This window comes from Takifugu flavidus, chromosome 2, assembly GCF_003711565.1.
Source record: "Takifugu flavidus isolate HTHZ2018 chromosome 2, ASM371156v2, whole genome shotgun sequence".
Lineage (NCBI taxonomy): Eukaryota > Metazoa > Chordata > Actinopteri > Tetraodontiformes > Tetraodontidae > Takifugu > Takifugu flavidus.
Window position 1 is genome coordinate 17106589 of NC_079521.1, and position 26121 is coordinate 17132709.

The 26121-nt window shown below is 43.5% G+C and overlaps 1 protein-coding gene and 1 long non-coding RNA gene across 12 annotated transcripts in view; one reads left to right on the top strand and one right to left on the bottom strand.

Moving 5' to 3' along the window:
• The window catches only part of tead1b (TEA domain family member 1b), a 28936-nt gene extending 6178 nt beyond the window's left edge, over positions 1-22758 (bottom strand). Inside the window, exons 1-9 of one of the 11 annotated variants that reach the window (XM_057025007.1) lie at positions 22506-22755; positions 21865-22014; positions 13878-14130; positions 4200-4264; positions 2721-2783; positions 2568-2630; positions 1072-1083; positions 252-383; positions 31-77 (exon numbers count right to left, since the gene is read on the bottom strand). In XM_057025007.1, the coding sequence (XP_056880987.1) occupies positions 31-77; positions 252-383; positions 1072-1083; positions 2568-2630; positions 2721-2783; positions 4200-4264; positions 13878-14034 (539 nt within the window). In that variant the 5' untranslated portion in view covers positions 14035-14130; positions 21865-22014; positions 22506-22755. Of the gene's footprint in view, positions 1-30; positions 78-251; positions 384-1071; positions 1084-2567; positions 2784-4199; positions 4265-13877; positions 14131-21864; positions 22015-22505 lie in introns of all 11 variants that reach the window. The other 10 variants (XM_057025008.1, XM_057025003.1, XM_057025005.1 and 7 more) reach the window with 10 other exon arrangements.
• A 268-nt stretch (positions 22759-23026) lies between these two features.
• LOC130521473 (uncharacterized) lies at positions 23027-25349 on the top strand. The gene is made up of 2 exons (XR_008949340.1): positions 23027-24588; positions 24753-25349. It is a non-coding gene; the product is annotated as an uncharacterized LOC130521473 (long non-coding RNA).
• The last annotated feature ends 772 nt before the right edge of the window (positions 25350-26121 follow it).

Here is a 26121-nt window from a genome sequence, read left to right on the forward strand (position 1 = left end):
TCCTCAGCGTAGAGAAGGTGTAATACTCACTCTTGTGAGGAGCCAGGCTGACCGGTAGATATCATACCCTGCCATAACTACACACAGACAGAGAGAATAAAGGCCAAAGGTCATCCACGTGAGCAGCTGTTCACACGACAACCAAATCAAATGTTCCACGTTCGGGAGAGCTTTTTTTTTTTTTATTGAGTGTGCAGTGCAATCTGTCCGGAGTGCTTTTGTGGCTGGCTGCCATGTGTGAGGGGGTTTACCTCTGGTCTGGGGAAGGCCGGGCGCGGGATGCCTGGCAGGCCCAGCTTGTTGTGGATGGCTGTGGCAGAGACGATCTGAGCTGAGGACATGGAGGCCATGCTCTGCAGGGCTTTGTCTTTCACTGCTTGGTCCTTTAACAGCAGTCACAAAAGGCTTAGCACTCACACACAAAGGGGGGGGGGGCATGAACACGAGTGGCAACAACCAGACTCACAACAACACAGTGAAAGCACCACTGACAACAACAGACAAGCCAGCAGGTTAAAAGGGGATGAATCTATGCGGCTCTTTAATGTTAACATTTTTAAAGGAATGTATCCATGGATTCCAGTGTACAATAACTGGCCCAGGAATGCCCTTAATGGAAGTCTGTTTGTGGTCGAAAGCTACTGGTGAAGCTGTCGGAAACAAAGCACTTCCATTAAGGCTGATTTCGCCGACATGTCAACAAGCAGCTAAACACTGAAGTATTTCCCAAGTGGACTTGAGACATTGCTGAAAAAGATTTTTATGTGTGTGGTTGTACAAGGAAGCACAATGAATTATTGACACAAACAACGGTGACAAAAGCAGGTGGGGAAGTCTGAATTTCTTAAGATAGATCTCAGCTATCGCTGACATTAACGGCAGTGGAAGGTGTCCGTGCAGTTAAGAGCCACGTGAGGAGTAAAGCCAAGCTTCGGAATGATGGCGGAGAGGGAACAGAGTGGACAGCAGCCATTGATTCACCACAAACAAACAACACAAATGCATTAACTAGTAGCTGAGGAAGGAGGCAGCCACCAGTAGAAGCAGGAATGATGTCTGAAATGTACTTACCATACTGGTGACCTGAATGCAAACAAACAGGAATTCACTTTCAACATCTGCTTCTACTCAACATCAAAGTTTGAAGAAGTTTACTTTCATTTGGACGATCGGCCATCGCCACGTGTGTACTGAACATCGGGGACATGTGGATTACTACCATCCCATCAGATCAAAGCTAGGCAGCAGTAACCAAATGAGTGTTATTCCACCACAATGACAGCAGGTTTTCAATCATGTCCCTCATATGAAGGGCACACTTGTGCTTCTCTTTGCCCCTGAACCATAATTTGCTTTAAAATGAGAAAAGGCAGGGACTCGTACCGACGCTGCTGCTTTTTTTTCTGCCCTTGAAAGGTGCGCCTTTCATGTGGCGAGCTATTTGAGTCTGTTTCCTAACACAGACTCTCGTGTACATTCACACAGGTTAATTAAGGATTATCAATCTGTTTTTCACTTGACATCCCGGAAAACACACATGTGGCTCCCAGAATAGTTTCAAAATTACAGAACAGAATTAGTAACACAGAAAATAATAACTGGTTGTACTTGAGGGGGGAAAAAACACAATTTACACCCAACCGTTAATTAAAATATGGGCAAGTTTTAAAGAACAACAACCCTTCTTTAGTTTTTAATGGATAAAAACACAGAGAAAAAAACTACAAACTGATGACGTCTAAGAGGGAGGAAGGAAAGGGGACGGCAGCCGCGGCATTGTGAGAGGCCTGAGTTAGTGACAGATTTATAAGAGAGCAATGAGTCCTTTAGAAAACAGCCAGCCGCTACTGAACCCATTTTACCGTACTTTCAGCTCTCAGCCGCTCACGAACAGCCAGCGCCAGCATGCCTCTGAACATCCACGTTAGTCTGGAGTTGGCCATTTTATTGGCCAGTTGGACCTCTGGACATGTGGTCTAATGTGACCCTGCAGGTCATCCTTGACTTTACATTCAGGAAAGTTGCCTTCTGTTATTCTCTCCCAATATTTTGCATATAATAACAGTGATTCTAATGGAACCAGTGACCAGTTGGTCAAAGACTTAATGTTTTCCTGTGGCTAAATGTCACTGGATGCACTGGGAATCATCAGCATATAGTAGCATAGACACTGGCAATGAAACGTGGATTTAGCAGTAATATTTTGAGCTGTTAGCGTTGGTTTTAGCCATAATCTTTTTAAGCTTGCTGATTGGTAAAGAAACTTAGTAGGAGAACTTTGTTTCTCATAAAGGAACTTTATTAATTTAATTAATGGATGTATTTGAATTGTTCTAAAAGCAGGTGACAGAAATCAGAAAGAGACAGCATATGGTTGTAGGTGAGGGAAGGATTAAGGAGGTGGTTTTTGTGTGGGAGAAATATGGAAACACGAACAGACTGTTGTTAGTAGCGGATTTGTGTTGGGGGGGGGGGGTTCAGGGGCACCAGGCATTCACTCTCACCACGGGAAACAGGAAGTTAAGACGCACAGCAACCAACAAGCCCAAAAGCAGAAAAGCGCATACCTTTAGCTTGGAATGAAACTCACGAGATTTCCTTCTGGCAAGAACCTGAATGTGACTAGACACCTGCAGGGTAGGGGAGGGGAGGAAAACAAAGGAAGAGCCTGTAACCATGGCAATGAAAAGCCCCCTGCAACTGGGCAAAGCCAGACGTACCTTAATGGCAGCTTGGATTTCTCGAACTTTCTTTCTTGCTAAGACCTGTATGTGACTAGACACCTCCATTCAAAACAGAGAAAATGAAAATAAACAAGAAAAACCAAAAAGAAGTAAATTTTTGCTTTCAGAAGAATTAAAGGAGGTCATGTGCATAACAGGAGCATCTCCCACCAATAGAGCGTCACGCTGCGTGTCGTCGCCACTTAAGTGAACTGATTAAGGAGGATGCAGGCCTTTAGCGCAAATTAAAAGCACCCAGATGTGTTCTGCTGTGTGCTGAATGAGAATCGGCCATTCTAGTATTATAATGGGAGCCCGGCGGGGCATTTCGTCAGCCAAGCAAGTCTCCGACTTTTACAGAGATCCAGATTAATATTCTCACATGAAACGTTCAGCAGGGCAGCAGTAACTGGTGAGTATTGTGTTGGTGACGGGCCAGAGACAGACCTGTCATCTCATTTCAACCAAATCTAACCAGAAGCCAGTTTTCCGGGAATAAAACTGCTTCTTGTTCGGTTTCAGCAGCCATACGTTGTTCAACATATTCAACTTTTTACACTGTTCAGATAAAGCTTTGAGTTTAGGTGAAAAGAAGAACATCTCGACATTTAGGCAGACAAATCAAAACAGCTTCATACGTTAAAATTAAAACGATGAAATAGTTCCACGCCTTTCCAAGAGTTGCCAACAGTAATGTATTAACGTTTTCATCAATTTAAACAGAACCGGCTTGTGCATTTCACAGGAAAAAGACATTCTTTAGACAGTCTTCTACCTTCACTACCAGCAGGCAGTACTAAATTGTAGTTTGTGGCACAATTAAGCTTCTATTGAACTCTGGTGATGCAGAGTTATGGAGGGGCAATTTCTGATAGTGCTCATGGAAAAAGGTACCAAAAAATTCAAGAAAAAAGGTTGCAGGAAACACTTAAAACTCTGTGTGTATGTGTGTGTGTGTGTGTGTGTGTGAGAGAGAGAGAGAGAGAGAGAGAGAGAGAGAGAGAGAGAGAGAGAGAGAGAGAGAGAGAGAGAGAGAGAGAGAGAGAGACTCCTACTTTCTGTTGTGCGTACATCTACAGGAACAAAGGTCTATAGACCCTGGTTTGTTGGTCACTGATCATACGGAGAATTTCCTGTTACAGGATCACCATCAAAGCTGCTCGTTGTCAGGCCACCTGACTACAAGAATCAGCCATTTTATTTATCAGGAATTAGAAGTCCTGATTGCGAGAAGCGGACGGTGTAATTCAGGGGTGTTTGGACTGAGTCAGTGTTTGATGGATGAAGGAAGAGCTCGTCACACACCCTGCGAGGAATAATCTTTCTGATCGTAAACATGTTTACTGGCCATGTTTATTTTTGCTGTGGCAACTGTGGAAATTTAAACACTACTGTACTTCTGTGAGAGGTTGACACCTCTGGCGCCCCATTCGGCGCCCCACCCCCACCCCTGGCAGCACACCGTTCTGGTCTTACCTGTTTCCGAGTTCTCGTCTTCCCGGTCCGTAGTTTGATGTACCTGGCTATGAGCTCATTCCGACCTGCATTATTAGAAAATGAGGGAGAGAAGAAATTCACTATAGTGACGCCCTTTCAGATGTTTTGGATCACTCACAATATAAATGTCTTGGTTATAAATGACCACCAGACTGGTTGTCCACCCATGAATGGGTTGATTTACATGTTAATCATGTTTTACTATGATGTAAATTCAATATATCTGTCTGTATTGTAGCCATGTGTAGGTTTAGACATTCTGGAACTATATGAAATGCCTATATTTAACTCTTTTAAACCAGTATGTTAAAAAAAATCAATTTATAAATTACTTTTTTGGTGCTGCTCAGCTCCAAAAAGGTGAAATTCAGAAAAAGTTTTACAGTAATTATAAGGTTAAGCACAATAATTACACCTTATGCATATAAAAGGAAACTACCGGCACCTAAAATGTATTATAAATATTCCGAACTGAAAAACTTTTAGTTTTAAAAAAAGGGGTTTTAAAAGTCTGTATAATTTTTTTCCCATTCAGTTATAAACTCGATGCATATTTTGACAGCATGCAAATCCGACTTGATGTGCTTCCCATTACCAGAGCAGACAGATCTGGTCTGTGTGGAAAAATACTGCCTGGCATTAGCATAAAGGCAAGCACGGCGTTTCAAATGAATCTAATTCCATCTTGATCCGTTCAAAGCGGCACACTCTGAAAGGAAACAGACCTAGTTGCTGCAACTATTACAGAAACTAATGGCAACGGACTATACCGAGCTTAAAACAGCGCGGTTCCAACTAAATTATAATTAATGCACATCTTTGTAGAGGTTTCCAATTAACAACGGCTCCAAACATTCTTGTGCCCTCAGTGCTGCACTAATTGCTGGAGTAATGCACATGACCCCTGCGTAGCCCTTTCATATGGTAATAACAAGCCCCGAACCAAAACTATTACACAAATTATAGGTAAGGAGGCACTCTAATTATGTGTCCAGCTGTAGCCAACCAATGCCACCGTTCTGTACGACTCCTGTACGAAATACATTCTCAAAATGGTGGAAATGTTTCTACATTCACCTTATTATCAATTAAAGGTCTGGCCTTTAATGGGGCATAATGGCGCCGCAATGTAAAGCACGTGCTAATGAGCTGCATCTTAAGGCGTCAGCTGTTGGCGTGAATGACCGAGTGCAAGCAAACCGTCTCAAAGACAGAGAGGAGCGGATGCGCGGTAGAGATCAGAAAACACCGATGGATGTGTTTTTGCCTGCTTGATGCTTTTATGGTGGAAACAACGTAGCGGGTGTGAAGCCTCTCCTCTGACCTGATCTCCGGCTTAAGTGTGCTAAAAGTGGTTTAGTTGTGTTACAGCTGTGCAGCCCTACAGAGAAATATAGGAACCAAGCTGCTGAACACGGGATGATTTATGTATTTGTGAGTATTTTGACCATTATTAGAGTAATAGGCCAACCAAGAACTCGTGCAGCTCTTTTCTTGGCATATTTCAGTCCTTTAAGGTAAAAGCTGACTTTCTGCATTTGATTCTTGAGTTTGGCTGGTTGTCGGTGTGCATTCTACTTTAAATGCAAAATATCTTGTGATTGTTACACTTAGAAAAGAAAAGGCCAACAAATTAGAAATATTCATAAACCTCAACATTGCGATTATAGAATTGTCTGAACTGGCCAATTTTGTGTTGCTGAAAAACCCAAAAGGGGCAAACTAGTCTAACCAAAATCATGGAGCACCTGCCTGCGCGTCCCCGGGAGGTGGACTTTCAAACCAGGCTGGAACACGTTCGCCCTCCACGCCCCCTCCCCCCTTAGAATGCACCCCGATCACGTGACCACGCAGTAAAAAAAACAAAAAACATTGGGGGAGTCCAACATCAGCCGGTCCAGCTTCAAACCTAACGTGATGAAGCAGAGGCCGGCGCTATGTTCGATTATCAGCACTCGCGAGGAGCAACATGACAATACAGGCATTCATGCAAACCCCTGATTCCCAGATCAAAGCACACAAATGGCCAGCTGACAGCTTGCTTACTGTTGAATAATTCATTCTTTACACCAGGCAGGGAAGAAAAGCTCAATGGGTCCTGGCGACTCGGCATTTCCCCCCCTTTGCCCGTGTTGGTGCTGCCAAACAACTGCCGACAAAAATGTGACTTCAGTGAAGTTTCCTCATTTCCTGATTTTTTTTCCACAAATTGGGTTGCAGTTTTAATTTGGCGGTTTTTTTTTTCCAACATCTGACAGCAAATTTTAAGCTTTTTACAACTGCTGTTTTAACCAATATTTATGGGACATTTAGTAGAGAAGAACTGCCACTTTTATTAGTTTCAACTGTCTATTTTAGACTGGATTGTTACCCATAAAGATGGAAAACCGGCCAAACCAATGAAGCCCTGATTTAAAGAGTCCCCATTTAACCAGGGCCTGTTTTGGGAGTTTTAGTTGATCATCATCTGATCTCGCAAAAGTCCTTAACTTAAATCTGGAACACTGGCTTTATTAAAACTTCATGATTCAGAGGATAAATACTGATAACCATACAATTAGGGGTTTAACTACAAAAAAAGCTGAATTTACCAAAGCAAAATAGGGTCAATACATCCATAACACCAAGAGCTCATCATAAAACAAGCACTTGAGTATCATAATCATGTATTTTTTTAAAAATTTTACTGCTTTGGTTGCTTCCTTTGAGCTTAGTTCTTTCCTGCTCTGCTCCAATTTTTCTCCCCCTTTTCCTCTTTTCAAAGCATCCATTTCCTGTAACAGCACTTTTTCTAATGCAGGCCCAACCACAGTCACATCTGGTCCAGTGCTCTGCCATGAGACGCTCTGGGCCTGGCCAACAATCAGTCGGCACACTGCCTACATGTGTGTGGCTTCTCCACTCGGCTCCATTTCTCTCTCTCTGGGGCCTGAGAGGGTACAACACAAGCTTCCCACATCATGAGGACAGATCCATCATTGATTCATTACTTGTTTTTTTGTTTTTTAAATAAAGCTTTGATGTCGTATGAAACGACCTAATCCCAGAATAAAAATGACCACAAAATGCTGATATACTTTGCTGGTACCTTTTCTTGCACGTGTTGCACATTGCTCCTTGCTTTCCTGTCATCAGTGATAGATGATTCAGGAGTCCCAGGCAAATATTAGCATCACAAAACATGATTCCAATGAAACGATGTATTTCATTCCAGGTCTAGGAGGGTAAAACATTCACTGAGGAAGCTTTTTACATTCATCAAAAGGAAACCACTGCTGGTCTGAACTGATCCTGAAAGAAAAGTGTAGCTAAATGGAGCTGTCATCTGACGCTGCAGACATTAGATTAACATTAAAAGAATTACAGGAATAAGCCACACATGCTTAACAGTGTCGAGAAAATGTAACTTAATATAAACAGTGTTTGTGAACAGAATGTTTACACTGATAAGTCTTTCCACTCTTTATTTTTATAAGCAGACCTGCCAGCACCACCAGAGGATGAATGTCTGCTGGAGTTTAATCCATTATTGCCTCCTTAAAATGCCTTTAATTTCCTGTAATTTTTGGGCCGTTTGACTGGAAGTGTGGGTGTATAAGAAAGACGTCTAAATGACAAGGTGCAGTAATCACGCTCTAAAGCTAATCCCTCATGCACACTCTTTGCCTGTGGCTCCTAGTTAAAAGGTACTGGGGGAACTTTTCATTGGTTTACATCTTCTAATTAGCTTTTAATTGTTTTAAATGTAAGATTATTGTGAGTCAGTGAAGGTGCTTATGTTAATCTTTTTTATTACGACACACTGATTTATACACACTCTTGATCTGGCCTAATGTGTACGAGTGTTGCTTTATTAATCACGGGAAAGGTTTGAATCCAGTCTTCATTTAGAGGAACAAAAGCACAAATTCAAAAACAACAAAAGTCTATAAATGAGAGGTGCTTATTTGTTTGAGTGCTTAAAACTTAATAAACTGGTGGCAAACAACTGAAACTTTTATATTGTGTCAGTCACAGAAAGCTGAGGTTACAAATGTCGCCTTTATTGTAGTGAATGTTTCCATGAACATTAAATTCCTGTAAAATTAAAGCCGCGGTGATCTTATGAGCTTATACGGTACATTTCTTTTAATTGCACAACTTGAACATGTGCATAAAAACAGCTGCAAATGACATTTTCTCCACACTGAATGACAGTGTAAGTGTAATTAACAGCTCTTTAAAATCCATTTTTCTCTAGACACCAAAAGAAATCAATATTTAACTTGGAAAGACCTTATTGAGCTGGATAAAAGGCTTTATTGCAGGGGCTGGGTCAGGAGCAGTTGAGATAATGTGTTAGTTGAACAGTGGGGGATTAAAGGTGAGGTGTTCTCTCAAAATCTTACAAGACATCACAAAGCAGCAGGTCACTAACCTGAGCCTTCCTGGAGACACTGAGAGGATTACAGCAGCCAACCTCTGCTGAACTGTGCCTGAATTCAGAAGGGGCTGAGGAAGGAAAAACAGCCCCTTTATCACTCAGCAGGCCCAGCCCATTCTATTTCCTCTCTCTGCTACACAGAGAGCTGAAAACCTGCAAGTCCCAACTCCAAGCAATATACTCACAGGGGACCAATTTGCACAGGCAGCTCTTGTCTGAATCACTCTATCAATTAGGAGCCACCGTGTTTATCATCACATGCATTATTGTAGAGGCTGGTCAGACCATTGTGATGAGGTGTGCCTCTCAGGAGGGAGAAGGGGATGAAATAAATGCCCCGGGAGTGAAGCCACAGTTGGACAGTCTGCTGGACTAATCTGAAAGGACAGTTGTAATTATGAGTCTCTTGAGGAAGCGCCGGTGTAGCAGGTCCAATGTGCAAACACAAGGCTATCAGTCAGGAACGGTGCACTACACCCCCCCTCAAAAAAGAAAACCAAAAAATATATATATATATCACACGCACACACATACACACTCAAAACAAAGTAAGATGCTCGGTCAATATTTTCAATCTGTCAGGATCAATTCAGCATCTGAGGACAAAGGAAGCGATGTTAGCCAAGACCGATCTGGAAAAATGAAAACTGTTGTCACGATGGACCCGACATCATGAGCACAAGCTGGAGGACTAAAAGCTGCAAAAGACGCAAATGATTAATTGAAGCGCTCCTGTGCAAGTTCATTATATTGTGACAATTAAATTAGGATGAGAATAGGTTTCATCATTCAGGATGTCGGTATCAAACCGTAGCAAATCACTGCGTAGGATAATTGTATGTGTGTGTGGTTCTAGTCTTCCTTCCTCCAGTGTCGACCTTTTTGCCTGAACTGTGGCGAGTGAGCGAGACAGAGATCTGCTCTTCAGATAACACCGCCATTCAAATTCCATTCATATTTTGATCACACAAAATGATCCGCCATCAGCGTGAGATGAGCTCATCAGTGTTTCATCAATGAAATGTGATGTAATCAGCATCAAACAGACAAAAAAAAAAAAACAACAACACACACTCGCGCACAGACACACACAAAAAGTGACACTGCTGCTTTAAAAAGCCCAGAGCCTCACTGTGTTTTAGCCCAACAAAAGCAGCCAATTGGGAACATGCAACCTGAAACCAGACGCCTGCCTCAAAGGGCCTCACACAGACCTCAGAGCAGGGACACACCCCGTGTTCTCCTGATTCAGGCAGGCACAGAGCCGCAGCCTGTTATCCAACCATTCAGCGCAAACACGCACACAACAACAGAAAACGACAAACGCGGGCACCCTCGTTGTTTTGTCCAGTTGATATCCAGGGCACCTCTGAAAATGGGTGTTGTAAACCAGGTCTGCCTGGGATTATATAACAGATTAATCGCCTGATATATATTCTCAAAGCTTTGAGAATTTTCCCCACAGTCTTGCCAACCTCCACCCAGTTCGGTCACCGTCGGCACTGCGTAACCAGAATCTCCGTGACCTCTGTTCAGAGAACGCACAGCTGAGAGGTGTGAACCCATGACAACCTGAGGCAGGAGGATAGAACCTCACACACCAGCAACAACAGGTTATGCTTGGTCAACGCAATATGGCCACAAATTAGATCTGAAATCTAACCGCATGGGCAGACTGTAGTGGAATAGCATGAACTAATACTGCTGCACAGCAACAGGGCAGCTCTAATGGTAGGTGCCCTTTGGGGAAGAGTTTCAGGAAGCGTATATTCCCCCGAGATATAAAAAGAAGTGTAAATAAAAGATACAATGTATGTTGGTTCTTGTGTACTCAATTGTCTGTCGTCCTTTATCTCTATAGCATTCTACAGGTTGCTGTAGCTCCTCTGAAGGTGTGAATATGATGAAATCCATAGATGCTCCTTTGTACAGAGCATATAAATACAGACAGTGTGTGTGATATTTTTTTCAAGAGTGTTAATTGAAATCCCTGTTATGTCACGGCTGAGTTAATAGGCTGAGCAATAACGTTGTGAGTGATAGATTCCACCTTATTTACACATCTTTAAAAGAAGCAGGTAACGCCACTACCTTGGTTATGAGGTTACTGTCACACCTACGCTGAGCTCTAACTCGTCATGTTGATTTTTCCATGTCTGATGAATCAATAGTTAAAAATTAGACTCAATTCCTTTTGAGGCTGACTCCAGGAGAGAAGTCCAGAGGCAACTCACCTTAAACCCATTAAATTCTTGTTAAAATATATTATGTCCAAAGTAGAGCTTTGAGAAATAACCAGTTTCTCTGTATCATAAAAACTCAAATCCCATTTCATGAAACCTGCACAAATACTATTAACACTTTTAACATGTACTATTTTTTAACAAGATAATAATTGGACTTTTACCTCTACGGTGTGTGAAAACACAGTAGTCTTGCTCTGACAATGGCTGGGGAACAAATGATGGATTATTCTGAAGGTGTGTGATGTCTCTCCTGCAATGAAGTTCCTCACACTCCATTCTGAGTGAATGTAGGTGAGTCGGGGAGCCTGAGCTGATCCCAAAATTCCTCATTATGCGCACAGTGGGGAGGATCAGGTCTGTTCGCTCTGTAGCGGAGCACTGTGCGGCCCAATGAGACGAGCCCCAGAGGAGCACTGTGCTAGGCCATGGGGGCAAGCCAGGCCTGCTCATTATATCTAACTCATCCTTGGCATCTCTGCAAACCAAGTGCCACTTAGTTCCCACAGGAGGGGTCTTGGCTGGATCACTGACGAGATGATGGAGCAAACAATGGAGCATACATGGAAAAGCTTTATATTCAAACCGTAAGTGCCAACAAACACACTGCATCCTGCATCCATATACAAGGGTCATCCAGGCTCCGCAGTTGGATGACATTTGTACTTGTTCTGTTGGTGAATTATTTATGTACTGTAATTAGAAATACCAACTTAAACCTGTGTCGAGCCTCGCAATTTCCACAAAATGTTACTGGTTGCACATTCGAGAAGGCTTGTGGTCGCTTTATGTGTAAGAAACAGAAGGAAAAACACAACACACACACACACACTCTCGGTATATCCTGCAAAAAAGTACATATTTACATATTTCCTGGCAAATAGATGAAATAAAAGCAGCTGCAAAAAAAAAAGAAAAAAAAAAAGAAATCATTTAACTTGCAGGGCAAGCGCAAATACAAGCCAATGAATAAACATATGGTGTGGCTGAAAGCGTGTTGTTTCATTTATCAACTCTATTTCTCAAATAAACGAATGCAGCCTTGCGCAGCAGGTGATTTATGCAAGTACAGAGTCGCTGGCCTTTGGTGGGGACTTGTGCTTTCTGTTTACTTGTACTTTTTTTTTAACATTCTTCAAGGTAAACTAAAACATGTCGGCAAGTGTTGACTAATACGGTCTATACAAATGTGGTGGTTCTGCTGCCTTGGAGGACGGCCGCAGTGTCAGCCGCTGCCGCTCTGTACACATCTGAATCACTTCAGGTAAACACCACAATAAGCCAAGAAGCAGAAATTAGAAATTGTTTGGTACAGCAACACAGTTGCTATAGAGACTGTTGCTAATTAACTGCACTCTACCCCGGGATAACAAAGGACTTAAGGGCACTCAGGGCAGCTCCTTCTGTGATGAGCTCTGTGTATGGAACACTATGCCATCCCCAGGGTCTCTCAAGTACAAAATACCTGTCTCCTTGTAGCCATCTCAGATGCCATAAGAGGTGTTGTGTGGTCTTTGGCTGTGACAATTATAAACCCTATAGACCAGATTTACGCTCCCAGATCAGCCTCAGCGCGCACGGTGAGCTGAACCCTATGCTTGAAAGACTACACCGCAGAATGTTTTCGACAAACTCAGTCCTCAAAGGTTACTCGCGGTTTCTGATGACACTCCAATGTGTTAATAAGAAGCACTGCGAGAGAATTCCAACTACATTCCACCAAGAATAGAGTTGTATTTCAAGTTGAGCGCACTTGTTTGCATAGCCAGGGTTTGGATTTCATTCATTCTCTCTCGCGCGGCTCTTTATGGCTTACTTTTACACCCCTGACAACTTGTCAGACATTTTCCCGCATCGCTCACACATCTTAAGGAAATGAGGGCTGTGAGATTTGTATGGGTTCGTCTCCCGGATAAAACAAGGCTGTTCTTTTCCATTCAACAGATCGTAGCACCTGTTGCCGCCTGGTACTCCGGGATCGTGAAAGATTATTGCCTGGAGGGATTGGCACATCCGTAGGGCTGAAAAACATACCCTTTGACCATACTGATAGCCGCCACTGTTATGAGAGGACCTTTAATCATAAAAGATCAAAACGTGCACCGTACGTTCACGTTTCTGCCGCTGCAGAAGCAGCAGCTAAGCACAGGCAGCCTCATTTCGCTACATAAAATCATGTTGAAATTCATTTTAGAGTTGAGACAAATCATCCCGACTGGGTGAAGCGCCGATGATGAGGCAATGAGAAACCACACGCAGAGCACATCTGGCAGGATGAAACTCAATATGAGAGTTGTCTCTTCAGCAGATTTCAAGGAACATTCAAGACCACAAAAACCAAACTTTGATTCGAGTTTGTTATTGGAATGTCCAATATCCCTCGGCGACCGTATTTCAAAGTCTAGAAAAAAACATCCCTTTGAAGTGCTCCTTTATAATTTCTACCAAATATAAAATGTAATTTTTTGATATTTTTTTCTGGCCAACTCTCGGTATGCAGACAAAGGAACAGGACAAAGACAATTTGATGTTGATGGAGCCCACATCCTCACCATGGCCTAAAACTACCGAGAGAAAATATTCCATGACATCACCCAACCAGGAATGGATGGAAATGGAAGGGAAGGAGGGGGCACAGCTGGTGGCAGCTGCAGTACCATCTGCTACTGACTAATAGTTTGCACTGCTTTACTTATAATCTTGCACTTGTGCGAACCAGAGGAGTGTGCGAGGCGTTTAATGTTGCACAGCCTTGAGAGCAGCAGTGTGACATTTTGAAGATTGATTTTTATTGGTGTTTTTCCTCAAATGAGGGTATTTAAAATGTTAAATGCTACACTTTGCTACGGTTTCAACACACAGTGCACAGCGTAGCATTTTAACACAACTGTCGAGTTGAGGACGGACTGTTGCCTTTTTGGCAAACTGAAGCTAGGCCCATTTAACTGTTAGCAGCAGGGCATGAAGTTCCAACTATAACTCTGTACTCACCATACATCTTTCCCTCATCAGACAAGATAATCTTCCGCCTTCCGCACGGAGGATAGATGGCCAGGGCCTCTTGGAAGCTCTGCTCAATCTCAGGGCTCCACACTCCCTCAGCATCATTGTCTGTAGACTTTTCTGCCGAGTCGCTCATCCTCTCCATGTCCTCGGCAGGGCTTTCGCTGCCGCTCCAGCTGCTGGGATCAATCGTGGCGGTTGGGCCCTCCAAGCTGGAGCCTGGAGCCGACTAGGGAGAAACCTGGAATTCCCAAATACACAACGCACCAAATTGTTACTTTCCACAACAGAATTGGGTACAGTTGGTTCCAAAACACAACACAATGCACAGTGGTAGCACAGAAGTGGCCAAACAAGCTTGGCCTTTGCCAAGAATATTGTGGATTTAGAAGAGATGGATAGAGTTAAAACACTTGATACTGGACACAACTTCAAACTGTCCAATCAGAGCGGTGCAGTGGAGAGCCTAAGGGAATTATCCAGAGCACAATACTTTTACAGGAAACTTCATGAAAAAATAAATCATGGTATTGGATGGGGTAGCAAATATGCACGTTATGAAGACTCACATTGAACTCTAATCACCATTTTCATAGGCAGAATGCTATCTGCACACGTGCGCTGGCATCCACGGCCTTCACCCCAGGAATTCAAGGCACTTTGAATGATATTTTGTTTTTTTGTGTTTAAATGTGCAGCGAAAAATGCTTCTTTATTATGCAGCGGTGTTACTCTTGATTTTGGCAGAGGTGCAATGCTGTTTAAAGACAAAAACTGAGCTACTGTTTTCCGTTTTCTACCATTTTATTCAGATCCGATGTGCAAAACTGTTGTTCCAAGCAACATCGGGGCATGACTGTTGTGCTTGTTTCACCGAGGGCTGTGGAACATTTCAGTTCAACCGTTACACACCATCTGTCAGGTAAACTGACCAAACAATTCATAGTAAAAAAAATGATCTTCACAGTTGATTTCATTCACTTAAAATTCACTGAGCTTTCCTTAATCACTCCTCTCTTTCCATGGAACTGCTCCCCCCCCATGAGCAAGATTCTATTCCAGCAGCACAATCTGTCAGGAAGTAGGAAGAGTAGCATATGTTTCTTCCAGCATGTCAGTTCATGGAGGGGAAAAGGGGGGATGGGAGCAAGCTGTTTAAAAAAAAAAAAGGCTTCCAGAGAGCAGAGCTTTTACTGAATTCCGTTTTTGTGTGCCGACTGCTGACACAGCAGAACAAACTCACAAACTGATGAGGGAGGGGGAAAAAAAAACACATTTCAACCACTAAGAGGCAGGGCCTCTCGTAGATGTGGTCTCCTCGTCCCAACCGAATGATAAAATGTACTTGCAATCAGTTCTTACATTTCCATTAGGCAGCAGGAAAAGAATGCTATTTTATTACAAATACAGCGTGATTTCGGTGATAACACATTTGCAAAAGACTACAAATAACAGCATCCATTTCGATCCCAATAATTGGTGGGCTAACGTGCAAATTAATTATTAAAATGCAAAATCAAATCTCATTAACCATCTGTCCATCATTGATAATGATAACAATATTAAATGGAAAAATATACACTGCTCAGGCAACAATAACACAGCTCACTTAGCCGTCTTGAAGCTACTCAGGCCGACTTTTTCCCGATACTATCAAAAACAATGCTCTCCCATTTCTCTGAAATGAGATAAAGGGACATTATCTGAAACAAAACAAAACGCTGCAACCAAAGCAGACAAGCAACACAACAAATCTGTCATCTCAGCCTCAAACCACCTTCCACAGTCAATATATATTTTTTCTGGGATTTTTGCGTCACAGAATTTCAGAATACAAAATACCCTCCCGCCTGAGAGCAGCAGTGTTTGAAGTGCTCGTGATTCAGTGTCAGCACGTGGCAACACAAAATGCTGCTTTTCCCAGCCTCCTTTCATTGATTGTTCCTCTTTAAATTGATCGACTTCATAAACTATTTAAAATGAAATATCGAAAAATGAAATAGTGGCTGCATATAAGCTACAACGGAGGAAATGAGCCTTTTTCTCTGCCCTCCACACGAAACTAAAAACATATAAGTGTGATCCACTTTGTTTATTGGTGTTTAATGCATGGGGGATTACTTGATTTGTTCAGTCAACCACAGAAGCAGAAACACGGGATTAAAGACATCCCCATCCTTTGTTTGCATCCGGTGACATCAGCTGGATGCTTGTGCAACCGGCAGCGTGTGAATAACCTGTCGGTGTTGTCAACCCAGCGTGTCTCTTAGTGCCGCAGTATCTGTGGACTAATTATTTCTGTCAAAGGAAGGCATGAATGTCACCCTCCCCAGAAATACTTCTGGCTCATGGATAATTGCATTCTTCTGTCTTTATGGGCTGTACACCATAGAAATGGTCTTATTTGGGAAATGTATGGTGGAGCCAGCCCACCACGCAATAGCTGAATGCGGTAGCTAAGCAGAGGGGTAGCTGTGACATGGCATTATGGGACATTACACTTACTGGGAGATTACATAAACCACTCACCAAGCTGGAATTCAGCTCCTTAAATTAAGAGAACCCATTTCACCCATCAGACAGAGCAAGGTAATGAAATAGCAGATGAGAGGTCTCAAATGTAATTTTCCATGTGGAGTTCTTTTGTGCTGTTATCTCAGAGGGTGCAATAATGATTTTGTGAATGACTTTTGTGCACTCCATAATGGCCCACGGTGGTTAAGGCCACAGTGTGTAAAACTATAATTACTGTGTGATTTCAAAACTCAAAGACATATCCTGGCCTTTGCATAATTATAACAGCAGCGTGAATAGTATTCCATCCTCAGCAGCATGTACGAACATTTCAGAGTAAGAAATGAATAAAATTCCATTTGGTTTAAAAAATACAAATTAATTAACTTGTGAAAAGCTTGTTTACAGGAGGAGGCATTTGATAGCAGCTTTTTAGGAACCTTGACAGTCAGGTACCGGGGATGCATCCAACGTGAATATACTTTGAAATCACCTTAGTTAAAGAGTGCAAACGCTCTGCTGAGGTCACACGTTTGAGGGAAAATTTAAATAAGCAACAACCTTCTACATTTCTTTTTTTTAAAATTCCTATTTTGAAAAATTAATTACACTACAAACAGAACCACGAACCGTCACAAAACCACAGCGGAAAGTCTCAACATGAATGATTTCAGTATTGAATTTGGGGTTTTAGAAACAAATGGAAAAATGTATGTTTAATAAAAACACACACACACACACACACCCGTGTGTTTACAGATGAAAAGAGATGAGAGACTAAATAAGGTTTTCAGCTGCTCTTTCATAAGGACAGATGGAAAAGCTATTCTACTTACTGCCGACGATATTGTGCCTATTTCATGCCTCTTTGAACCAGGTCCTAGGTGCCATGAATCTGTCTAATATCATCCCAGTCAAATCCGAGGCCTGGATCCCACCACCACCCCGCAACTATCAGGCCACCGCGGGATCAATCTGTGTTTGCCAGAGAATGGGATTGATTTACAGGTTCTGTCAAAGCAGCCCTCACTACCTGCCTCGGACGGAGAAACAGGCAACAACCAAATGATCTGGACAATGTCAGACGCGCTGGCAGCCTGGAAAAACAGGCAGAGCTCGCCGTTTACCGACTGCTGAGGGGGAAAGAGAAAATCGACAGAATCTCAGGCAAAAATCTCTGAGGATGCCGGTTGGGCTGCCAGTGATGCCGCGTTATAAGAAGCACAATTTCCCATTCGATCCTAATATGTAATGAAAGCCCCGCAGACATTTGCCTATCAAAAATTTGCGGCGCATTCCAGACGGCACACGCCCTCGTCACGGTGGAGTGTGAGCGGAACACATAAAGCTCAGGAAATTAAAGCTGTAAATAAAGGTCCGTCAGATAAAGGATCTCCTGACAGTTATGAGAGCCCGGGAAGCCGAACGCTGGCCGCCGGCTCATTCAGGACGCGTGCGGACGGGCGCGAAAAAAACAAATCACAGTGATGAGCACGAAGGCCGAGGTTTGCATTTGGCCCTGCCAGTCCCCAGCCGTCTTCGTCCATCACTTACGCCTCGTTTTACTGCCTCGCGTGCTTTCCCCTCTTACCTTTTGACAACTGCGGAGAAGCCCGGCTGCCAGAATCTAGGTAGGTTAAGCAGCTTTGCGACATGTAATTGTGTGGCACCGCTTTGCCAGCTGGAATTGGAGTTTTACAGGTATTCAGACTGCAATGACAAAACTACTAGGCTGCTATTTTCTTTGATTTAGCTGTGCTGTTGTCAGAGGTTTGAACTCTGAAGATGAATAGGCATCCGTGTTCTTGAATATGTGCTTAGCAGCTAAAAGCTAAAACGGCTAAAAAAAATAGAAAAAAGCCCAGCATTTGATTTAGCATCACTCTGATTTGGATGTTTACGTAAGAGATAAATTAATCTGTGTCCATATTAGATGAAGAATACCCAGATTAACAGTAAAGATGTTATAAATAATAATAAAAAATATATATATTACATGTTGAAACCAGAGCTGAATGGCAAGCCAACAATCAGCTCTCTGTTTATAATATTTTGGGCCTTAACGGCAGAGAAAAAGATCCGATTCCAGTAACGGCCTGCATATTAATGTTGGGAGGTTACCCTCCGTGACTCCAGGCCACCTTAAGGGCAGTCAGAGGCTGCCCGATCTGTGCCGACCCTTACGACAATACAGCAATCACCGATGAAAGGTCTTGTGGGAAATTTACTGCGAGCAATGACTGGAGCGTACAGCGCCAGAGTCTGAATAAACCACATTTGAATACAGGCCACAAATTATACACTGTTTCAGTAAATGAAGTGACTGTGACTGTGCCTTTGTTCCACGGCTTTGCTTTCACTAGCGAGGAGCCGAGCGCCACCCCTGCCTGAGCACAGAGAAGGGAAGTTGTTGAAGCTGAGATTTCCTGCTTTCATTGTGGTTAAGAACTCAAAGCGTTTATAGTGGTTTCAGAAAACTGACTCATCCAGCGATTACTGGAGTCCATATTGCTTTTCATCTCCGTGTCATCGTGAAGAAGTTTTTTGGGTTGCTTTTTTTTGTCTTTTTCTGCTGGGAGGATCAGGGAGACAAACTGCAGGTTTGTTCCAGGCCCCAAAATAACTTCTGACAAGTCTTACGAGCATTACGCTGTTCTACACGGGCCTTGAGCTGCCACCCATATGGCAGACATTATGGCAGGAATATTACCTTGGACGGCCTAACGGGAAGCTCAATCACTTGAGGCTTTGCGCAATATTGAAAAATAAAAGTGCCTTTTCCTCTTAACAATCTGGGACCACTTCAGGAAAACAGCGGTGGATTTGTCCATAGTTTCACAAGGAGGCAAACAGAAACCGGCGCGCTCGCAAAGGTGGCCGACGGGGGCAAAGTGCATTCGGTAGCTGGCAGTCGTTTTACAGTCGCAGTACTCAGAGCAGATTACCAGGTGACGTCAGTCAGCTCCGGAGCAGCTTTTCGGCGTTGGTGGCACTTGACACCGGCCCTCTGCGGGCGCCGCTCGAACTGCAGAGCGGCAGCGTGCGTTCGAAAACGTTCCTTTCTAGATCGGGGGTTTACCCCGGTCCACACGCCGCCTGAAAGCCAGCGAGGCTGTCCTCCTTTCACAGGCGCTTCCAGTGCACAATACACAGGCGGCGCATTCGACCAAAGACCCGAATTTCCATCGCCAAACACGTAATATCATTTGGATTCGAACTATATAACTGTCAGACATTTATTTTTGTCCAAAATAAAGGGTCAGTGAAGCCCAATCAAAGAAGCATCGCATTTATCGACAGCTACCACTGGAGTTAGAGCGCTCCCTCGTTGCCTCAAGATCTCCTCCTCGGGAAAAACAAAACCTTTCCTCCTCCAAAACACCTGTTGCATTGAAATTACAGGTGCCGCTTCCTAACAACCAGCCTTCACTTCTGCACACACTCAAACACTCGAGACAAATCGCGCCGTCTAGAACGCTTGAAAGTTTAAAAATGTCAAATTCTGATTAAGCCACATTCAAACACTGAAAATCTGAATAAACCTGTATGTGTGTGTGTGTGTGTGTGTGTGTGTGTGTGTGTGTATCAGCACATCCTTGTTGTCTGCAGCTCTTCATGGAATTTATAAATATCATGCTAATTTGAAACAGGCTAACGGACGTTTGTCATCATTACAATAACAGCATGGAGAGAATAATCTCAAACCGTAACAGGAAATGTGGGAAAGGCACTTTTGTGGGTTCCGAACAGGATCTTTCTCTGTGTGACAGCATTGCGACGGAGCCGGAACAAAAGCCCCAGCATGAGATTTTCAACCAGCCGGTAATTAACGAGTAAAACAGGCACGCTGAGGATCACGACGACGTCAGTTTAACGTCGGCGCTTCGTAGATGTTGGATTAGCTTGGAAGAAGAACCGCTCAGCACGTATGGTCTTTCCGAGTTTGTTTTTAGGTTTTCCAGGTTGCTGTCACAGACCTGCTCATTATTCCTTTGCAGCTCACCGTTAATTATAAGTAATAAAGCTGATTGAACCATTTTTAGCCTTCCCAGTAGGTTTCCATTAGCACCATTTAACGTGCATTAAAAGAAAGATATGTTAAGAGACGCACACGGTTCTGTTTAGTTTTGGGTTGTTTTTATTAATGCTGGAGGAATGTGGAAAAGTTGGCGAGTTGGAATTTGAATTGTGAACAGAAGATGACATCTAGAAATCAGGACTCACGCGTGTGTGTGTGTGTGTGTGTGTGTGTGTGTGTGTGTGTGTGTGTGTGTGTGCTGGTAAAATGCCCAGGGATGTTGCACAGATCCCAATCTTCCCGTGACAGCGGGGGACCAACTTTTACTACATTTTAATCAAATTTGCTGAACATTTAGTGGGCAACAAGCCTCAAGAGGTGGAGCAAATGTGCCTCCGGCCATCCAACAGGTCTGCCTGTTGCACAGGCTGAAAACGAAGCCTCCGTCTTCACCACGACCTTCTTACACATAAGGAAATGTTACAATCTGCCCCTTCTGGAAGTGCGCTCCACCTTTTCCACAAAATCCTCCCTTTACTTGAACCTCTATCACCAGAGACATGGATTCTAGTTACCTGTACTGAGTTTTATTTGCTGATCATATTTGGGGGGGAGGATGAATTTTTGCTTGTTGCGTGTCTAAATCATCGTTCTTCCATACAAAGTCTGCAGAAATCGAAATCATCTTGAGACTTAAGAGGTGTGACTGAAATAGACCAGCAGCCAGGAGAATGGATCAGAAAGAGTCTTCGGTAACTCTGTGTGTGTGTGTGTGTGTGTGTGTGTGTGTGTGTGTGTTTCTGCTCCTAGATTGAATATCTGAGCTGTGTAAACTGTGGGCCGATGACTGGACAGGGCTGTTTGTTCAAACTGAACCAAAACCAACAATTTAAGGCAGCAGACGTTCACTAAAGTGACCCAGAGACTAAGCAAAGTGTCGCCCAGACCTGCAGCAACACCGAACCGGTACCAGAGAGGGCTCCATCTCTCTACGTTTCCCCCCCAGGTTTACACAACAGCCCCTGTGTTATGAGGGTGAAATTACTTAGTGCCACAGCTGGGACACAGCTGGAACACAGTTGAGAGGAGAATTTAGCTGAGGAGGCAATTCCCAAAGTCTGGAGGGGGGGGGGGGCAAAACAGTGAGGAGCCCCAGTCAGAAGCACGTCCATGCTAACTTTCCTCTCGCTACTTTCAGCCGATGTAAAAGCTTAAAGTGTTACTAAAGGCAGACTAGAACATTCTGGGTCTGATCGGTAGTTTGCAGACGCGGTCCATGTGAAAGGAAGGGGCAGAAAACGGGGGTTTAACCCGCCTAGCAACCTGAAATAACTGCCCCCCCCCTTGTTTTTGGCTAACATGTCCCTCCGAGCGCACCAACATGGAGAGCAGCACACATCGGAGGGAGTACCGACAAACATGCACACAAAAGCGTTTACTTACACAAAGCTTTGCCGGCGATTAAAGGAGGGGGGGGATTGGGGAACCGTCAAGCGTGTTGAAGCAACAAGTCTCCCGAGAGTGGGCTTTTTTTTCTTCGAGGTGGTCCGAAAAGGCTCCGTCGAGACCTCCGGCAACTCACAGCGGTGCCAACTACGGAGAAGAAAACAGCAACGTTTTCAGTCGTCATGTTGTCCAAAAAAAAATAAAATTAAATGTAAATCTTCCAGCGTGCGTAAAATGTTGATTTCGTCTATCCCCCGATCCCGCTGGGAGTTTCCGACCAGCTAACACGGGAGGAACCGGCACCCGATGCGCTCGCAGGGGCGTAGGATCGGGCTTCTTGGCGGGGGGGAAAAATGTGAAAAATGTCAAGAGATTCTCGCTGCCATGTCAAAGCTACAAGCTACAACAGAGAGTGCTCGAAGTGGAGCACCCTGTTGCAGCGGCGACCAGGATCGACCATCTACCACAGCGATGGAAACACACGATCTAACGCCACTTCCCGCCGTGGGATAACTAGTTAACACCCAAAATAAGCCGGTAGTATTCCATCAATTGATCACTAGGTTCGAATACGTCAGCCCCGCACGAAGAGAAGTCTACGAGCAGTTTGGATACCTGTAACTCCCATTGAAACTTACCTCGTTATTGATACCTCATATAAAAAATGCCCCTTTCTTTAGATAATGGGGGTGTCAGGTATTTTTAACACTATGTCAAGTTATTCTGCTGTTTCTGGGCCAGCCAGGAAGGTGTAGGTGAATCGCTTCGCGCACTGACAGAGATTCGAAGAATGCTCGGAATGAGACCAGGAATGAAATGAACGCGAAGAGCGAGTTTGCGTTCGGGGCGGAGCGAGAGGTGGCGTCATCCCGGAGCCCGGCAGTCAGCCTGGGCAGCAGGCGGGCGGCAGCAGGCGCGGGGAGAGCCACGAAACATCCCGGGGAATGACGCCTTCAGGGACACCGCGAAACTCTGATTTTACAGCTCCGCCGCCCCAGAAGTGCCCCCCCCCCCGCATCCCCCTGCCTCCCGAATGACCTCAAGCGGAGTTCAGTATTTCATAGTTCCATAAGTATTTCTTTAATATTCTGCAAGCGCAGCTAACAGTGTTTAGAGTTTTTTTGGATTAAATCGTTGTGTTGTCCTATTGACAAATTGGCCGAGCTAAATGAAGGTAGCATCAGGTTACGATTCACTCAGGTACCAAATGAAATGCTTAGACTTTAAAAATATTCTGAATTGCTTTTGGATTTGGACGATGGTGTGAAAAGCAATAAAATCACCCCGTGCCTCCTGCAGAAACCAACTGTTGCGTAACATGCACCCCCCCAGACATAGTGTATGGCTACAGCAGCTGAGGTCGACCTGTTTGTTACCCATAAATTTGCTTATCTTTTTCATTTTCAGACATGGACTGTAAACAAACATGGACCAATTTGCCAACTAACATCAGCCAAGTTCCATTTTTTTCCTTCCTCAATTCATTTACAAACCTGGGGCCCCCCCACTGTTGTTAAATGCATTTTGCACAATGAAGAGTGAACAGGCCTATGTTATGTTCAGAGGCTCGGCTTCAGGCTTCAGCGTAGAGTTTACGTGCTCCCATAAATTTATCTACACATAGAGCCTATGTACATCCATAAATTCCCCCATAAATGCTGGTATTTCATCAGTGTCTACTTGTTCAACTGTTTCTGATATATGTTTCATCACCAGTGGTTGGACAAAGGGCTATAATGAATATCTTATCTGGAGCAGATAAGATATTCATTTTATTATGAATGTGGAGCCCAAATTTGTTGCCTTTCATATTTACCGCTGCTTACTTTCATCCAGTATTTGTTCAGTATTTTTTACCCAATATGATTAGGGTTGCATCAATGTTAATGAGTAATTGCTGCTTATGAAACAAATAAAATCTAACTGATAGATTGACTGATAGACTGAAAGTGCTATATTCTTTACCCAAAAGCTGGTAAATGTAGTAATCCCCACAGCTGCCATTTAAACAAAAGAAAAAGAAAAACCCCAAATGACTACTGTCACAATACAGATGTGTTTTTCACAATCCATCGGTTCAGAAGAAACGCAGCCATTTCTCTCATCTCTATCATGCTTTCTGGTTCGATTTGCGTTAAGGCCGACTTTGTGCAAGCTCCCAGCATCATAAAGACAAAGTCGCGTCAAAGACGCGGCCGCAGTCCTGCCTGAACGAGTCATCCATTAGAAGCCTGTGTTTTGACACCGATCCTTCATAACAGAGGCATCTATAAAGATGAACGACTGCTCCTCAAAAGACATCCATCAGCTCCTTTTTAAACCTGTCTGTGCACGCTTGGCCAGGAGTATAACAGAGGGAGGTGTACCCTTTATATTCTTCATAGAAGGTTGCCATTCCAGACATTTTTATTGCCTTTATGTTTATTAAACTTCCCCGCAGAAGCAACCACTCAATACTCATCTGTGAGGTTTTGCTTTTGATAACAAATTGTCAGCCATGCAAGGCACCTGAAACCCTCCTCTGCTCCTGTCTTTCTGTCTTTCTGTCTTCTAAAGATAATTGCAGAAATATCTAAGTGCCTGGAGCTTCACAGCAATAATTCATCTGCTGAAATGTTGAAGACGCTCTGCAACAGCCACGCGGCTTCGCTGGTGTGCGGCAGAGTCAAACAAAGCCTCCTGCGACGGCGCCTCGGTGCACTCAGCGGAGAGCCGCGTTTTGTAAGTTACTGAGCCAAATGATTAGACTTTCAGAGATATTTGAATTCCTTGTTTTCATTTCTCTGCTCACCAAGAAGTTATTTATTTATTTATTTTGATTTGGGGGGGGGTGGAGGGTGGTGGGTGGGGGTTGTTCTTGTTACACTGACATGAACTCCGTGCAGGAAAACACCAAACCAGACATGTTGGAACATCTCACCCTCCCTGCAGCGCAACCACCACTGCTGATGAGGACACTCAACAGACGGAAGGACGGACGGAGGTCTCAGTACGTCAAAGTCAACACAACCAATCAGCACTTAATTGTGTATTTATGTGGTTTTTTTTATTGTGCTCCTCTGCTTTGCTGCAGCCTTTAAGAGCTGAACTTTGAGAAAATGAATGAACTGGATTCTACTTTGTTTTCTCTACTAATGTATGGTATGTTGACTTCATATTTCCATGCCCCATGCTGTGCTCTACTATACAATGCAACGGAAAATGAATGGTATTCTCCACTATACAGTATTTCACACAGCAATATACTGTTTTACACCATTTTGTACTTTGTTGTGCCGTATTGTACTGCATCATATGAATTTATGCTAATGTCCATAGCTAAAACTTGTCCCTCATCACAATGTACTGCTAGTTACATTATTTCAGTATACACACTATAAATACTTCACTATACTACTCTGTGCTATGCTGTATGATCTGCTCCCCTGCATTATAGTACACAAGATGATGATATCGCATAAATATTTCATACTATAACCCAACTTACTGTGCTGTCCTGCATTGTGCTGCACTGCATCGTAGTGCACTGTACCACACTGTACTGTATTGTACTGTGCTAGTCTGTTTATTACACTACTGTATTATATTGTAATGTTTTATACTGTACTGTATCATACTGTACTGCATCGTTTTGTTTTATGCTGTACTGCACTGTATGTATTATACTCTACTGTACTATACTGTATAATACTGTACTGGTCTGTATTCTACTGTTTTATACTGTATGTATAATAATGAACTGCATCACACTATACTGTATTACTGTGTTTTTACTGCATGTTATCATTGCTGCATTCATCCATTCAGAGTTGCACCACCAGCATTACTGAAGGAAAAGTAGGTCCATCATGATGGGATCAGCTCTCTGCTGCTCTGACCTGCCCTCACCCTGACAGCTACACTCCTGTATTTACACACTTTTTGCTCATCCACCCCCCCCCCCATTGAACAACACGTGACTAATGGAACCAATCCAGAAAGAAGGAGGACTGGAATAAGGAACAACACCGTTCTAATGTCCACTGACAGCTGTCTTCAGGTCTAGACGTCATTATTATCATCATCTGTAAGTTGCTATAAGTGATAAGACTAAGTCTGCCACAATTTTAATCTTTGTTTGCTTATAATTCCCATTCAAACTGCTGCGGGAAAGAACATTTCTGCATTCTCTTCACTGATTAAACGTGTATTTTAGAGAACACCAGCCCGCCCTCCTGAATGAGTGAGCTGAAGTCCTCAGAGCTCTTCTTTCCT